At 40.9% G+C, this 18232-nt stretch overlaps 1 protein-coding gene across 4 annotated transcripts in view; it reads right to left on the bottom strand.

The window, feature by feature from the left end:
• Window positions 1-503: 503 nt before the first annotated feature.
• Window positions 504-18232, bottom strand: part of kcnc2 (potassium voltage-gated channel, Shaw-related subfamily, member 2) — a 124454-nt gene continuing 106725 nt past the window's right edge. The window contains exons 2-5 of one of the 4 annotated variants that reach the window (XR_006052852.1): window positions 12141-13074; window positions 9873-10043; window positions 3285-4392; window positions 759-2692 (exon numbers count right to left, since the gene is read on the bottom strand). Coding sequence is in view for 3 of the 4 variants with exons in the window: in XM_005944954.3 (XP_005945016.1) it covers window positions 4247-4392; window positions 9873-10043; window positions 12141-13074 (1251 nt within the window). In the remaining variant the exon portion in view is untranslated. Of the gene's footprint in view, window positions 4393-8420; window positions 9561-9872; window positions 10044-12140; window positions 13075-18232 lie in introns of those variants that run through there. The other 3 variants (XM_005944955.3, XM_005944954.3, XM_042213218.1) reach the window with 3 other exon arrangements.

Below are 18232 nucleotides of genomic sequence, written 5' to 3'. Positions count from 1 at the left end.
TACACACTGACTACACACTAACTGCACACTAACTACACACTAACTACACACTGACTACACACTAACTACACACTAACTACACACTAACTGCACACTAACTACACACTAACTGCACACTAACTACACACTAACTGCACACTAACTGCACACTAACTACACAAGACAACACACTATGTTCAGACTCCAAACACGCTAAATGTCGCAAATCTCTGCCGTCACTCCTAAAACTTCCCCCTTCCTAAACAACTAAATGTCATGTTGCCATATCATTTTTTGATTGGTCGACCAGGTTTCATTTTTCCACCAATAGGAAAGGCTGGAGGTTTTTTTTGGCGTTGTTTTTGCTCACAGGCTTTCGAGCGTTTTCCTTATAAAACGCAGTTTTTACCGTTTCTTCCGCAGTAAATATAAACAACGACAGTATTCAGGAAGAAAAACAAACATTGCAGATATTTTATCATAACTCTGGTTTTACGTGGCCGATCAACACAATTTAAAAACTGGTATAAAGTCCACACTTTCCCATCAGTTGTTCCGTCTGTCCTGCTCACATCTCCAATGGTTGTACACGTTGTCATTAACCTGGCTTCACTCCACATCAGCTGCTTTGCTCGCTAAAACTCCGGCACATGAGGACGCTGTCAGAGACTGTCAACCACGTTGATCAGCTGCGTATATACGAATGTGAATCGCATCATTGGCTGGACTATGGGATATGGTGGCATCGTTCTGATCCCATACAGGAGCAGCCAGTCACTGACTAACACTGCAGAACAGGATTGTTAAAGTTTTAATTTTAATTTCAATTCAGGTTAGATTTTTTTTTTCTGTGCGCAGAGACCTGAGTCACTAATGTAAAGGGGAAAGTTTGAAGGTGGTTTAATAGGTGAAGTTAAGCATTATCAAAAGAAATAAGTCGATTTTCAATTTAGAAAAGTGGAGACGATTGACTCCTATATGAAAAGTGAGGGTTTGTGTGGTGTGCATGAAGGTTAAACACACATTTGTGTTTTTCTGACAACCAAGAAGAAAATAGGTGAAATTAAGCAAAGACAGAGACCATCTGTTAAAAGATAAATAGTTTATGTGAGTCTCTCACATAGTATTTACCTTTACTCTATACACATTGTTTTGAACGTGATATACAATATGTCATCTTTTTTTTTTTTTTTACAATTTGACATAATGATTTTTCTTTTCAGCATGCACTTGCCAACAAAAGGCTCCACAAATACAGAATTACAAAAACGAGAATTATGCTCACAGTAAAACATACGAAACATGAACTTGGATCAAAAGCCTGACAGTTGGAGGACACGATGTAGAAGCACAGCATCAGACTACCAGGACTTTACAGGAAAGAGCAAAGTACTCCACAGTAAGACACAAAAATACATGTTCTGGTTTCAAAAAAATAAACACCTTTTTTTTCAAGTTATAACATCATCCTAGAAATACACAAAGAACGGTACCCCTTTGTCATTTCAAAGAGTGAAGCAGCGTGTGTACTACATGAGGAGGATGGTGGGTTCAGGGCGACACTGGAACAGCTAGCCTACAACTGTGCCGGTTGTGCCACTTTCAGATCTCGCCTGGCAGCTTCTCCAGCTGCTTTTTCACTCGTTTTCCTTCACCTTCCTGTTTTAACAGGCTCCTGAAATCACAGTGTGGATCGGTGCTTTTGTTTTTCGGGTGCTTATTGCGAATCCAATCTGATTGTGTGGGTATGTGGGATTGCTACGGTGCAGATGTAGCCATTCTAGAAGTCCCGCTGTATAACTTGGTAAACTTCTGCTACACGTTTGCTTCACCCCCACAAGGGGAAAGATCTGGAAGAATCAAGTTATTTTTGTTAGCCACCAGGAGTCATGAGGAATAGTCTGGTCAGAACAATTTGGTTTGTATAGAGATGAACGTCTGCAGCACTAACGCAGGGTAGAGAGGGGACTTCTACAACGGCACTGCATCACAGGGCAGCTCTGTCTCATTTCTGTTTGTGCTAAATGTACAAGAGTGACAGCATCGAGTCCACTCGCTGGTCTTCTCTGACCGGGCCTTTCAAGCTATAGACCTTACCCTGGATTGTTAGGACACGCACACACGCACGCACACACACAGTTACACACAGCAGCAATTAACCTACTGAAATTACAGAGAGAAACAAAAGCAGAGATGATCGTAATGTCACATTTGTTCAACGTTGCCTCTCTACACTGTATATACTCGGTGTGGAATTTCATATATGAACACACTCCTTGTTTTGAACACAAAGTGCCTCGACTGATGCGTCTCAATACATTTATTGCAAGGAGGGATATCACAGCAAGAAATATGATCGACTCAGAGTGTCAACGGCGCAACGTAGCAGCGAGCCGCCTCGTACCTGACTCGCTATATCAAAAGACAGATGTGTGGACAGAGCCACATGGCCCAGATGTGCTGTGTTGTTTTGTATTTACAGGAGCAGAATCTACGCACTAGATAGTCTCTTTTAAGGACGAGCCCAGTTTGCTTTCCTCTCCTTTTCAAAATAAGAATTTTTTGTGAGTCTTCCAGTCTGCTCACCGACAGCCTGTCAGTCAGTGGCTTTCGGGTGCGTCCTCATCCTTATTGTCCTGTAGGCGTGGCCTTATGGCTCCAAATGAGGTCTTCCCACTGCAATAGGTCCTCATACTGATGACAATTTATCCCACTGTTATTCAAATAGGAAATGAATTGTCTAAATAAAATATAAACACATGTCTGGATGAAAGAAATGCATCAGATCTCACCATGCACACGCTGTCTGTTTAAAAGTATATGCACAAAAATCAAAACAGTACAAAATTTTATTTCTAAAGGCTCGTCTGTGTGCTGGGGTCGTTCATGTAAGGCGTGAATCAATAACTAGGTGCAAAGACAAAGACAAGCTCCTCTTTCTGATAGTTTGACTTTTTGCCGAGCTACGTGGAAGATGCATCTAGTTGTGAGCCAGTTGCTTAGCAACCTCCTGCTACTTCTATAGACATACTGTAGTGATGGGCGAGGCACACTGCTGCATGGTTACGTCTGCTTCCCCACACCTGTTGGTACGCAGAGGCAGCTTATGCCTGTCATTGTCAAAAAGACTGATTAGCTTCACTTTCAACTGTGTAGTCTGGGGACATACATCTATTTATTTTTTGTGGACATTGTCTCATGAATAAAATGCTACCTGACTATGCCCCCCCCACACACACACACACACACACACTGAAAAATAGCCAAGAAAAGGGTGAGATGGCACCGCACCCTCATTCCTTTACCTTTCCACTATGGCGGTGCCTTTCTTCAAGCCATTAAGATAGAACGCTGCTCTCTGCTTGTGTAAAACCAGTAAAGACAACCTCTTTGCAGTTATCTGTGAGTAAACAACCAGAAACACAACAGATTTGGTGGCACTACGTCAGAGGGAAAAGAAAATTAGACACAGAGGAGGAGAAAGTTATTCAGAAATAGCAGCAAATGAGCAGAAAGCAAGGCCCAGCTGGGCTTCTGTGTTTTCAGTCTCCTCGGTGGATTGTTGCTGAAGCCAATGGCAAAATGAGACATGGTACGAGTCGGGTACGCCCTCCCTCGCCTAAATCCCAACATAACAACATTTTATAGAAACAACTCCAAGTCTGTTCTACAGATCCTCGAGCTCTCCTCCCCTCCTCTGTGCACGCTGCTTGAAGACGATGGTTACAGGATGATCCATGCAAAAACATGAGCAGGCCCAACAGCGGGTGAAAAGTGACTTGCCCCTCCTCTCCAACTCCAACCCAATTATAACACAGTTTACCATCAACAAAGTCACAGTTTGTGTGAGGTTAAAACAAAGTGACATCTCTCTTTCTTTTTCTGGAAGCACATCTATTTCAAGGTATCTAAATATAACAACATCTAATATCCCTGATTAATAAATGTCCTTTATTACACGTTATGGCTGCTACCTCTGAAGCCACCAGTAACAGTTTTTTTATTGCAAGACTCACATTATGATAATATCGAGCTAAAAGGTACATCAGGAGATGAATGTGAGCTAAGCAGATGTACCTCGAAGGAAAAGCGCAGAACTTGCTCAGGTTACTCGAGACATTTACACGATTCTTGGCTACGATGGTGGAGTACTTCTCCACTAGTCACAAGAACTAAACAGAGTTCGGATTTGATGCCAGAGGGATGTGGTTTGTTAGTGGAACGGATATGGGTTGGTTGGGGTCAAAGCGGTCCAGAGGTGGACATCTCACAGGATGGAAGGGATAGGGGAGCGAGAGCGGCGTAGCGGGCAGGGCGATCCATAGGGCGAGGTCACAGGAGACAGCCTCAGAGTGTTACCAGCCATGCCAGTCATGCCCGCTATGTTGTTTAAGCTCCGGGATTTCTCATAGCCTTCAGATGAGGGGGGCGACAAAGGTGGTGGTGGTGGAGGTGGTTGTGCAGGAACAGGACATGAACACACACAGGCAGGCAGGCAGGCAGGCAGGCAACGATCCAAATCCGAGCCAGCCGAGTGAACCGAGACAAGACAGGAGACAGGAGTGAGACATAGCAACAGTAGCATACTGTATGGTGAGTGCATGTACAGCACATTTCATGACACTGGCCATAAAGCATATTGAAATTCTTAGGCCTGGAGCTGCTTGACAGGAAGAAACAACCTGACTGGCTCAAAAGTGCTTCTTAAGATTGCTTAAAGTGCAAACTATCTATATTGTTGCTGAAGTAACTGAAATATGAAATCCATTACATCTACAACAAATACAAACAACACTGGATACACCGATAGCTGTTCACATCTTTAGTTCGTGCAGTAAATCGATGCATAATTAAATTAAATTCTCTTTATTTAAATCTTTGCCTACTCTGAAACAAAATAAGTTTGTGTGGCGACATTTTAAACCCGAGCTGTTCTTTATGCTGCATTCATGCTATGCTAGCAGGGAGTTACTGGTAGCCTTGTCGTCACAGCAGATGTTGAAAAGAAGGCTACTTTTATTGTTGAACAATGCACTACTATATCAATTTATTGCCCAATAATATTATATTTTCAGATGGCAAGAGAATCTCTATGCCACATCAAATCGTCTAAATGTTTTAAAATTGAGCGATGAAAAAGTGGAAGACTTTAAAGCCCCACCATGCACAGTATTCATGTTTTTCTCTTTAGGGTCCAAAAATGTAACAATGCCAGCAGTTTAGCATGTCAGAGTTGAATCTCACTTGTGTTTGCTGTTTGGCCAGCTGTGCTATTTATTTAAAACTTTTAAGATGAAATATTGAATTTCAACAGTACAAAATGCTGTCATTTAAAAAGATCAATATTCCTTTAAGTAGATTCTTAAGAAAACATTCTGCTTTAATGAACTTGTTCCTGCTTTGACCCACATCTGCAGATCTTGATACAGAAAAGAAAGCTCTGTGATTTGTTCTGCAGCATCTTGGACCACAGGTTTGCTAACTCGTGGATGGTCAGTGAACTAGTGAATTAGTCATGGTAAAGGTTATCTGTTTCTACTGGCGTGTGGCTGCTCCTCTCTATCAGCGGCAGCGACGTGTCCATAATTTCATCAGAGATGCCCCTCATAGCTGCACGACGTCACAGATGGCAGCTTTGGTGAAATTAAGTTGAAGAAAGAAGCTGCACAGCTATCTTTGGTTAGGGAGTCTGAGGTCAGTGATCAGGCCAGTGTTGGACGCACAACAGGAACATTCGTGGGATTTGTAGTCAGTCCTCTGATGCTGGGAATCTACTTCATTTCTCTTTCACTTTACTGACAATCTTTCCTCTGAAAAAGTGGTGCTTAGTTACTTAATGAAAAGTTGATATGGGACGGAAGAGTCAGCTTTTGATTTTGTTTATATTGTAGACAGTGTTTCTGTTTCTTGGTGCTTGTAATGAAAACTTAAACTAATAATAGAGCAGTCGTGCTACCCTGTAGTTAGCTAGGTAATTAGTAAGTAGCATATCTATTTTGGAAACTTTATGTGTTGCCATTTGAAGCTGTATGTATCTTGAAGTTCTTTGAACTTTGCAAGCCAGCGGAGCTCCTTCGTAATTGTATTTCTGTAACTTGCACAGCAAGCTCCACCCCTGAGAAATACCTCTGTGAACTCTGTCAGAGTCGTTTTAGCTAAATGAGAGATATTATAACTCTTTAACTTTAGGGCTGAAGAAAAAAACAGTCGTTCATGTTGTGGCACCAGTGACAGCATCATTAGTATTTTCTCCCATTAGAAATGGATAAAATTTCCAAGGAACGGTTAAAGTTAACAAGTGCACATATAAACCACCAATTCATATATTGAGCCACAATATGTAGCTTAACATGAACAACATGCATGTGTCTTAGATTATGTATCAAATGTTACTGTGTGTGTATGAATCCAGACACATACTGATAATGATGATAATCGACACACCTTAATTCAATCATCTTAACAACAACAGCTCAAACTTCTGAAAATGCTGCATGTGATGCACATCAGTAAATCTGCATTGGGTTCAAAATAACCAAACAAGCCACAGCAGCCAGCGCAGTAATGGAGCATGCCAATCGGCTGATGAGGAACAGCAAATGGAAATGTTGCCTCATTACCACTCTGCATACACCACCATTTGATTCACTGAGAGCATGGGTGCAAATTAAACTGGGGCTCTTTCAGAACGAGCCAAGCGAGCAGAACAAAAGAGAGCCTGGGTCTGAGCCAACAGGTAGCGGGAACAAGAAAGGAACCCATGTTTTATGCATTACCGTCAGTGTGGTGGCAACTGCAACCACGATGGATAAAAGGGACAGCTGCTCACCTGACTTCACTGAAAATCATGATGCGCTGTCGCTGAAGATGTGGACAGGTTAACCTGTTAGACTACTCCAGTAACCACCTCAAAGCCATCAGCAGTTGTTTTTTGTTGTTGTTGTTGTTGTTGTTTCTTTTGCTTAATGCAATGAAAAATAAGGCTCTGTTAGCAAGCCTAATGAATGATTTGCATTCATTAGAATTCTTGTATAATGGGTGCTTTAGCAAAATAATCAGTGGAACAGAAGCACTGATTTGCCTGCCATCCAATGAGTGCTAGGTGGCTTTACAGCAATAATATTAGGAGCCGGATATTCAGCTAGGCTCCTGGAGATGCAGCTACCTTCCCATACAAGGCAGTTAGCCAAGGCTTAAAACTTCCACTTTACTTTGCAGATTAACACAAGATTCATGTCTCTGCAGGTAAATAGAAGAAGCAATCTGAATGACATATGTTTCACATAGCATCCAAATGACATTTTGGTATGTTCTCTATTTAGCAGAGATAATCTGCATCTATCAAAAAAACTGCAGTCTGAACTAATCTCTGCTCTGCGAGCTGCTTGATTTATGTGCTTTGTTTCCTGTAGTGATGTGTCGGTCGCGAATGAAATGGCTCTTAGAGCCGGATCTTTGACGTGAACGACGCGAGCCGGCTCCTCATCGCAAGCCGTGGGTTTTTTTTTTCTTTCTTTCTCTCATCCTCTCTCTGGCACTTTTGTTCCACGTCACTCCGCACGCGAGCCTTGTGCTTTGCTGGGCAGAGGGGGGAGGGGCGATAATTAAACTCGCAGTAGCACAGGAACAGAGCGGGAGGGAGAGAGAGAGAGAGCCAGGGACAACAACGTCACATTAGAAAGGTATAGTAATCATCCACAACTATTTTCAGCTGTGGATGATAAAGGATTCAGAAGGTTTATTCATGCAGGTCCATATGACAGAGAATGTGCATGTTCTTTTTGTTTTCATATTTTAATTTATATTTAATTGTGTTGTGGTTTGCAGTGTTTTGTGTTGTTTCATTTTAAATTTGTTTAAAAGGAAAAAGCTGAAAATTTAAATAGTTAAAAGTTGAACTGTGAATAGTTGGTTTTTGTATTATATGATTTATTTATTACATTTTATGTGGAGTGAATAAATAAAAGTATATTTACGGTGGCTCCTACAGACAAAGCACATAAAAACTCAAAACACGTACAAAACACAACAGAGGTGCTCCAGGATGCTAGGGGGCAGTGTTGAGCTTTTGTTACCTCGTGGCTACACAAGCCAGCAAGTACCAACGACCGGATTTGGTGTGAGGTAGTAACAGGTAAATGAACATTTTTTTAATTATTTGAATATATATGAGTGCTTGTGTATAAATACACAAACACATATGCTTTCAATTGTGTAATTTAAGTGATCTAGTAGCTCTGTTTTGGAAGTTCAGTTAACACTAGAAATGTGTTTTGGATTTTGTACGTGCTTTGTCTCTAGGGGCCACCGCATATATTTATATGTAAACATGTATAAATAAAACCACTCTTTTTTTTACATTAGTAATTACTTTTGTGCATAATTTCATATTATTGTTAATAATTAATTAATTAAAGCAACAAAACAACCTGAAGAGCCGGTTCAGGGGGCGAACGAGCCGGCTCTTTTTAATGAGCCGAGCCGAAAGAGGCGGTTCTCTAAAAAGAGCCGGAAATCCCATCACTAGTTTCCTGACCTTTTCTGCCTTTGATATCATACAGAACAGCAACAACACTTTTAGGAAATTCAGCAGGTGTAACTTAACAATAACCTTTAGGCTGGGTCAAAGTGTTAGCAAGCCCTTTCTGAGTCTGACCTTTTCACAATGTACTGGCACAAGGTGACATGTGCTATGCAATTCAGGAGGGCAAGTCTGACAGCAAATAAAGATTAATTTTATTCCTGTAGTTTTATGAAAAACATTATTTCAGTCATGCAATCAGAGCTATTTCCAACTCATAATATTTGGGAAAGTGACTTCTTCAATTTTCTGCAAACTCAAATTTAAAGAACTGCTTTATTGGAACTGATGGTTTGCTAAATAATGTAAAAACCAAAGGTACAAGAGAAAAAGTTTAAGAAACTGATAAATAGTGTATTTATCAATTCTAACAGGAGCTGATAATGTAAGCTTCTCTTCCTAGCTAGCTTCAGTCTTTAGAAATAAATATTAGCTTTATGGCCAAGAGTTACAAACAGAAACTAAAACCTCGTCTCTTTCCTGCAGATCCTCTGATGATGATGTTTGGTAGGGCTCAGCCAGTACAGGATTTGTAAGAACGGTAGCCAGAGCTATAAGACTGATATCCATTGGTGATTTATACCCTACCCTATAAATATGTTTATGAGTTGACTAAAATCTTGTTCCTTAACCTTTTATCCTCTCTGACAGTGAAAAACTATTTGCTGGTGTATCATCACCTTACAGGCAGATGATGTACTTGGCAATTATTTTGCATTCTGTGGACGGACAGTGGACCAGTCCACAGCCAAAAAAGTAAGACATTGGGTCAGAAATGTATTCAACTGTTTCCAGGCAACCAGAAAACAGGAATAAATTGTGAAGAAAGCAACAGTTCTGAGTCAGCTGCCGGGATGCGTTTGCCCCTTAGAAAGGCCAAAAATGTTATGCAGTGTGTCTGTGGAGAGTCGCGACAGCACGTCAACAGGTTACGTTACCTGAGCTGACTAGGGCTGAACATAAAGCCTCCTCCCTTCCTGGGATGTTGGTGTGCCACTCACTAAGGACATGGATCAGCTGATGAGCATTTGGACAAGTATCTGTGATTTTAACAGTACCTTCTAAAATGATAGGCGGTTTATTCAGACCGGTGGTTCCAGGAAACTGAACTTTACTAATGATGACTGATGATTCAAACAACTAATCAGTAGCAGTGCACAACAGCAAGCGTGGATTTGACAATGATTTCCCAATAAACAACAGATCTGCATGCTTTTTAGAATACTTTTATAAAATCACATCACAATGTTCTAATTCGATGTTGAATTAAATGACATTAAAAAAGTGAAATTTTACATATCAGTTAAACTACCTGTCTTTCGTATCCCTCCGTCTGCAGGGCAGGTGTAATCACTGGCAGCAAGCAGGAAACAGGTCCCCCCACTCCGGCGGTCCTGTTCTCGGGTGCTGGACCTACGCATGGGAACCCTCTCCTCAGGAGACATGGTGAGGTCGCTGCCCCCGCTGCAGTCTACAGACAGAACTGAGAGAAAAATCCATTTGCACATCCATATTTGCTTTTGTTCATTCATGCAATTTACACCAAGCTGATGATTTTGTGGTACTTTTCCCTCATAGACATGACAACAGAAGAAGTTATCAAGCAATGAAACTACAATCCTCACGTCTGCCTTCAACAGAAAGAAACTACGATCTGAATCCATGGAATGATGACACTCTGTGGATTTCAAAGATTTCAAGAAATCTGTTTTTACTTTAACCTTGTGAAAAGATACAGGTGAGACTGATGTTTCCATTCTTACCCAAAAAGGAAAACCCTGCCAAACAGCATAATTCATAGAGCCAAAACCTGATGTCGTTTTTGCCTTGTCTATATAAAAGAGCTATGACTGTGCATTTGAGTGACATTTTCCATCCATTATTAGGAAGGAGATCAGGCTAATACATTCTTCTTAACGTGTAACTACATGCTCTGGCAGTCATAGAGCTCCTCTTTGGGGACTAAAGACACGTACTGACAGTTTCACAATTGGCCATGTCAATTTTTATGATTAAATATGTAATAAAATTGAAGGGCTGGTACATTTACGTGGTTCTAATAGTTTGTGGATGACAGTGGAGGTCCTTGGTATAGCAGTGTTTCCCTTTGCAGGAGAATCATATCAATTTTTTGGGGGGGATGGTGAAGATGAAAAAGTATCAAGATTAAATAACACCAGTGTGGAGCATTAGCAATTACCATAGCTACACAGATTTATACATCTGTGCCCTCAAACGTATTAGATTTTAAATCAAACAGTGAAGACGTGATTGGTGCAGACTTTAACTGAACGGGTGCAAAAACTGTATTATCTGTTCAGGAATTAGAGTCAATTGTTTGATATAGTCTTAATTTCAGATGCACCTTCATGGCTCCAATGAATTAACTCGCATATATGTTACCTGGACAGGTGAATTCTCTATATTTGATCCAAAGAGACATCAGTGCAAGGAGCCCCTCCCCCAAAAAAGCAAAACCAAAAACTGAAGGCACAACTTACAAACGAGTGGCAATTAAATAAAGACCTAGCAGAGTGTCTCAGTGGCGGAAATATACATTTAATGAGATCCATGGGCTCCAGACTTGAAAGGACTGTTTTGAATCCTTTCATTTAAAATTATGTTAGTTTGTCCAATTACTTTGAGCCTCTGACAATGGGAACTATGGCTGTGATTCATAAACAGTAAATGCAAACATTATTGTAAAACTCTTTGAATTAAAAGCTACAATTCTGTACGTTGATTACACTGTGATTGTTTGATTTAAAAACTGCAAAAATATGTAATTGTTCAGAACAAGTTGTATGATTTGGAAAAGAAATATGTGTGCCATTACCAACAACAGTTAACACAACAACATATTCTGATGTCATAGGGTTGGGGGTTGTATGAACTATCAGACTCAGTACAAAGCTGGTATCTATATGTCCTATCTAAAGGACACATGAGAGGAAAGTATCTTTGCAGCCTTAAATTCTAAATGACCTTTGAGAAAATCCGAGAGGTGACTATGGCAGAATGATTCTGTTTGTGCATCCAGTCAATGAATCATGAAATATTCTGCGGTTATTAAATGTAAGTTTCAGGGACTTAATAAACAGATAGTAGGGAGCACCAACCCTGAGGAATGTCTGTATTAGAATTGAAAGAAAGCGAGTATACAGAGGTCAACATTAATTTCCATCAATATCAGATGTGTCAGAGTCAATTACTGATATGGTACTGGAGGGAAAAACAGCCACCTACGGTCTGAGCACCAAATGAGCAATCCTTACAGGAAGAAACACTTGGAAACAAGGAGTCTGAATGCTTATCTCCCACTCTCTGTACCTTTGGCATTGGTGCTGTAAAAACAGCTCAGTCATCTGTAGGGAAACTGCTTTGGAGCTTATGGGTCACATGGGGAAATCAGTAGAATCTGTCAGATGGCCACGGCTTTCTAACTGAAAGGAAGTCCCTCATGAATTCTCTTCATTGTCACTACATAAACAACCCCCTTCAGTGTAATCTGAATTAACTGTTAAACAAAGCGTCTTAGTTCTGTTTTCCATATGACCTTTGTCTAAACATATGGTCTTACCTGAACGGTTGCGTTCTAGTACCCTGCTCCCTTTGACGTGGCACAGGTCACCTTGAGTACTGTTGCAGGTGGTGTTGAGATCAGCTTTGCAGTAGGTGGGGGACCCTCCCTGCACTGCTTGAGGGATATGTTTCTTCCTCTTTTTGGGTAACTTCTGCTTGGCCATAGCCAGAGAATAGTACATCCCAAAGTTATTGACGATAACGGGCACAGGCATGGCTATCGTCAGCACACCAGCTAAAGCACATAATGCGCCCACGACCATACCTGACCAGGTCTCTGGATACATATCACCATATCCCAGTGTTGTCATGGTTACCACGGCCCACCAGAAGCCGATGGGGATGTTCTTGAACTTAGTGTGGAGGGTAGCCGTGGGATCATTGGGCTTGGCGCCGATTCTTTCGGCATAGTATATCATTGTGGCAAAAATTAACACTCCCAATGCCAGGAAGATGATGAGCAGCAGGAATTCATTGGTGCTAGCCCGTAACGTGTGGCCCAGTACTCTAAGTCCCACAAAGTGTCGTGTTAACTTGAAGATACGCAGAATACGAACAAAACGAACCACCCTGAGGAAACCCAACACATCCTTGGCAGCCTTTGAAGAAAGGCCGCTCAGCCCAACCTCCAAGTAGAAAGGCAAGATAGCCACGAAGTCGATGATGTTAAGAAGACTCTTAAAAAACTCCAACTTGACTGGGCAGAAGGTCACACGCACCAGGAACTCAATGGTGAACCAGAAGACACAAACACCTTCCACATACGTAAGAGCAGGATCCGTTTCGATCTCATACTGTGGACCTGAGTCGGTCACGTTGCTGTCCCGCGCCACATCAGTCTTGTTGATGATTTTGTTGAAAGCCTCATGAGTCTCCAAACAGAAGGTGGTAATGGAAACCAGGATGAAGAACAAAGACACGAAGGCAATAAACTAAGAGAAAGAAGACAAAATAGAGAAAAACACATTATCGCCATTACATTTCATTTCAACCATGGCTTCCTATACTATTTAGGATAGATTTGACACCAAAATCCTTCAATAAGTGTTCTCATGAGAAAGGGTCAAACTACAACAGGTTTATTACATTTGCATCATTTTGAAGAGCGGAGACTCAATCTGGGAATGCAGATCCAGTCTAGTAAAGCAAGAAAGGCCCAGTAGAGAAAGGTGACGGGGAATCTCTTCATTTGTTTTTGCATATTGAGTTACACACCCGCTCTCAAAAACATACTTCATTCTGACCTCATAGTTTAGCTGCTGTTACTATATTAGTCTAGAGCCAATAGCTCAAAGCTTACAGGGCAAATTAAAAAGGCTATTCTGCTGTAGGATGTTCAAACCCTGATCTCTAATACATCTGGGCATGTCTATTAGCAACACGTTATAAAAAATGATCATCTTAATTATAGATCGACTGACTTTGGCCTTATTTCTGTCACTTATGTTAGTGCTAAGCAATCGTCTTTGGAGTAAGATGTGACGTATGGCAACTGGGAAAATGCCATACCTTATCAAACCCTGTAAGATGCAGTATTATTTGAAAGGTCAATAGTAAACTGCTATGCTATAATAGGTTAACTGGCACCCAGTTGCAGACTTGTTCTTAACTCATTCACTGGTAGCGTACCTTACTGGACATCCTTGAGCAGATAGAAATTTGTTGCACAGTGGTAAAGTCTAAATCTATAGATCTACGATAAAAATATCATTGACATCAGTTTGGCATTAGCAATCTATTCATTTTCCCAGAGGGAGTCTGCATGTTATTAAAGTAACATCGATAATTTCCCAAGCTATTTTACTTCATGTTTTTGACATATTTTGCAAATCCTTAATGGAAACAGCTTCCTGAGCTCAAATCCAGACATTGAGCTGCTGTGGAAGAAGACATGCTCAACCCTCTCTAAGAGCTAGATGGAGCAGATTTACAGCCTGGCTGCTTCTCCACCATCCTCCCACAGTCCCTCCACTGGTGCGCTCTACCTACTGTGCTCTAAAGAAGTCGTTTCACACTCTGCCTTGTTTTGGATTGCATGACTCACACGCTCTCATAAATATCATTGCCACTATTTGGGTTACTGTGATCCTGAACTGTGTGTGTGCATTCACTCAAGTGCCTCTCTTTATGTATCTTTACTACCCTGTAAGTGTTTTTGTTCATACACCTTCAATGGCACAAAGTTAAAGCCTCAGCACAGTGTGTGGGGATAAGTCGGTATCACTAAACACCATGTACTGTGGATTACTCAGTTTATATGTATTTGAGATTGTTGAATATATAGTATATGTAGATAGATATGCAGAAAGTGCTGTAAAAAGTTTGACAGAGACAATATAACAAGGCTGTTCAGTTCCCACCTCTGACATTGGGCTATGAGTTTATTTTTCCTCTACTACAGACTGATCCAAGCTGTAGGCGAAGGTAAACAAGACGCCATTGCTGCAGTGGGATGTCACTTCTGAACTAACACAATAAATCTCTGCAGTACAGTGCACTGCATGTGAAGGATTTTACTCTGATTTTGCTAAGAAATTAAACAAATCATCGGACTCAATCTGAATGCAATCAAATTCTGATACCTGCTGCAAAAATAAACATCATTCAGAAGAATAATGCTCCCACTCGAGGGCCGTGGCTGAGTCTGTCCAAACTGTTTGAAGGATTCCAAAATGCAAGATCTAAACAACTGAGACGGGTTTTCACGTCATGCACAGTTTGAATACAAAATATAAGCATAGTTTTTGAGAGCTGAATGAGTAAAAAGTTTGTTTTTGTGGTTTAGAGCAGCGGTCTCTAACCCCCGGGCTACGGACCAGTACTGGGCCGCGCGAGAGTTGAGGCTCAGGTGTGAAATTCATGGGTTTTAGGTTTTTATCGGTTTTTAGCGTTATTTTTTTAATCATTTTTATCGTTAACTCTGTTTCCCTGGGTCTTTTCCTGTGTGTTATGAATACATTCTTTGGTACCGGTACTGGTTTTATTTTGTTATATTTATCTGCGACACCTGAAAGGCCGGTCTATGAAAATATTGTTGGACATAAACCGGTCTGTGGCGCAAAAAAGGTTGGGGACCGCTGGTTTACAGGGTTTACAAGTGTGCTTATCAGCCACAACCACAACAGGCAACATGACAAATACTGATCACGTTATTAGAATGCAATGTATTGCTAGAAATCTAAGACTACTGCTGTATGTGTAGATATTATTTTTACATTTAACCCTACCAAAGACAGGCACCAACCCATGGTAGCAGCCTGTGCCTGCAAGACACTGCACCCCGCCAAGGTGTTGACCCAGCTTTGAAACTGCAGATTTGAATCTGATGGAGCATATGTGGCATGCACTGTAACATGCTAACCAGCAGGACCAAACAATCCTTTGCCAGCACCACAGGATGCCACCATAGCTCCAGTTTGCATGCCCCGATAGGTCAGAGCTCCTGTGGAAGCTCTTTTAAATTTTCACAGTGTTTGTTTGTTTTGTTTGTTTTGTAGTCGCTTCTTTGTGTACATTAAACAGAAAAATGGAAAAATTCACTACTTCAAAATTCATTCTTTTTTCCTGTGTTTCTTTTATGATGTCTTTATTTCACCTTCCCTGCTGTCTCCATCTCTGTCTTATCATGACATTGGCTGAAACGAGCAGCCTGAGCTGTTTCCTGTAGCTGTGTGGATGCTGCGCGAACTAATGACTAGTTCTGTCTCATGCTGGGATGTAATTCTGATGTGTTCACGTCTGTAGAGAAAGGATGTAGCATACAGCAGCCTTTAAAAGCTGGATCACATCACAGTACAGCAGCTGGACCTGAGCTCACACTCACATGCTGGTGTAGCACTGATGCCCCTGTTTACACACACAGCCTCACAAGGTTATTTATGGTAGGTGTTAAAAATGCAAATGTGCTAACTTATCATGTGATTGCAGCACATGCACTCTGCATGATGAAGAAGTCCTGTGCTTCTATGAGTCGCTGTTTAAAGCCAGCACAGGGAGCACCACACACACACACACACACACACACTGTTCAGTCGATTTCTGAACAATGCAGATCTAATTTAGCTGGAGGACGAGCTCCCTTTGTGTGGCATGCTTCTTCAGAGAGTTTTTCAGACACAGTGATAACGGCTGCTGAGGAGCTACGACCTGTGACCTTCATGTACGGCTGCCACGTCACGTGCACATGGGGTAGAGAGTGTAGATTTGACAGTAGAAAAAGTATGTCCACCAATACTGCTGACAAAAACTATTTGCTTATTTGTCACTATAACAAGGCAGCCCTTAGCAGCTGGATTTACAGTGAGAAACGGGACAATTTTAGTGGAACAAACTTATATTTATTTGCCATACAGCTCTCCTTAAAAACAATTCACTCTTGAGCTTCTTCACAGCACAATCAACCCTCTCTAATGAGAGCTGGCGGCCTTAAATACCTTCAGCTGTCACAGACTAAACCATTATTCCACTCACAGGTGAATTCTTAAATTCCAACCTCCCACCTCAGTATACAATATACCAATTTGAATAAATAAATAAATACATACATTTCACATTTAATAAATATTATAGACTTTAATCCTACACCAAACCCAATATTATAAAACCCCAAAAACCCAAGCACAAAGGATTCCCCACACTCCCTTAACCCATGGTCTCTCCCGGAACCTTTAAATGGTGTCTGGACCCCGGGGAAACATTTGCCCAAACACCTTGGAGAGAACACAGGTTTCCTTACTGGTAAAAGCTTATGTTCTCTCAATCACCATTCCTTTCTCCTCACAGACACCACCACGTTCCTAGATGAAGAGCAGCTGTACAGGATCTGAAACAAGGCTAGCAACTGATTTTGAAATTCCCAGTAAATATTCAATTAAACTTCTTGTGTGCAAATGTTTAACTGTGCAAATCCATGCTGAAAGTGCGATGCTAAATGAAGTGCTTGATAAGGTGCCTTTAATAAAGTGCAAGGTGTTCTCTAAAGTGCTATACAGATTATAATATAAATAATAGTAAGGCAGTCCTCTTCCTTACAGTCACACGTCGATGTTTCAGTTCATTAAACACATTATAAAATTAGACAAAGTAAAAAAAGAACCCAAGTAAATACAACATGCAGTGTTTCAAAGCTGTTCCCTTAATAAAGTAGTTTGAATAACTTTTCACTTAAGCTGGATTTTGATTTTCCTCGGGTTATCTTTGTCTAATTATATTTTTTGTCTAATTCTTGTGCTGATCAATTAAAAAACATTAAGTATGAAACATTCTTCATTATGTGTGAAGAGAGAATGGGGGGGACAGTGGCTCCTTTTCTGCCATCATGTTGGATAAGTGTGAGAAAATGGATCGATAGATTATTTAGATTTTATTTTACCAGTTTACCAGTCCAGTTAATCAGGAGGGCTCTACTACAGAACACTGCATGAAAAACAAATTAGAAATATGGCCTTTTTTTAATCTCCTGCATTGAAAAATGCCCCTCAAAAAGGAAACATCCATCAGTTCTACTAAAGGACCAGAGCTGTTGTATCAGTGAACTCTAACATGGTCTCTATGATTGAATGCACTCTTGGTCTAAACACGATGAATCTCAAAGGTGCCTCTGAAGCTGATTTGGTGTTTTTAACACACTAACAAAAAAAAAAAAACATCATCACTGTGTTGTTTGCTCTGTTTGTCCAGTGGATTTATTCTGCAGACTGAATTGAGCATCTTGGTCTCCAAGGGCAACTAGCACAGCAATAACCTTTGGCATTGCTTTAAGCATGACTGAAATCTCAAGCATATCTTTCTCTCCCCTTACAATATATATGCAGCTGTTTGTTCTTACTGAATATCAACAAGTGGCTTGGAAAAAGATGAGACCTTCATGTTGCTCAGGCGCTGATTTTGTGTTATTTTATTGTGTCTGAGCTGAATGCTTTCATATCACTGCTGCATCACGTTAGGCTTGGTTCCCTATCTGCCACTCAGAGGAAGAACTGTCTCCTTCAGGAAAGACTTTATTTTATTATTTTATGATGTAGTGTTAACTAGGGATGGGTACCGGTGTCCGGTTCTGACATAAACGGTAGTAACCAGACCGAAAAGCAG

This window comes from Haplochromis burtoni, unplaced genomic scaffold, assembly GCF_018398535.1.
Source record: "Haplochromis burtoni strain Fernald_Lab_line unplaced genomic scaffold, NCSU_Asbu1 Contig_427, whole genome shotgun sequence".
NCBI lineage: Eukaryota > Metazoa > Chordata > Actinopteri > Cichliformes > Cichlidae > Haplochromis > Haplochromis burtoni.
This window is presented reverse-complemented; position numbering and strand designations above follow the sequence as displayed.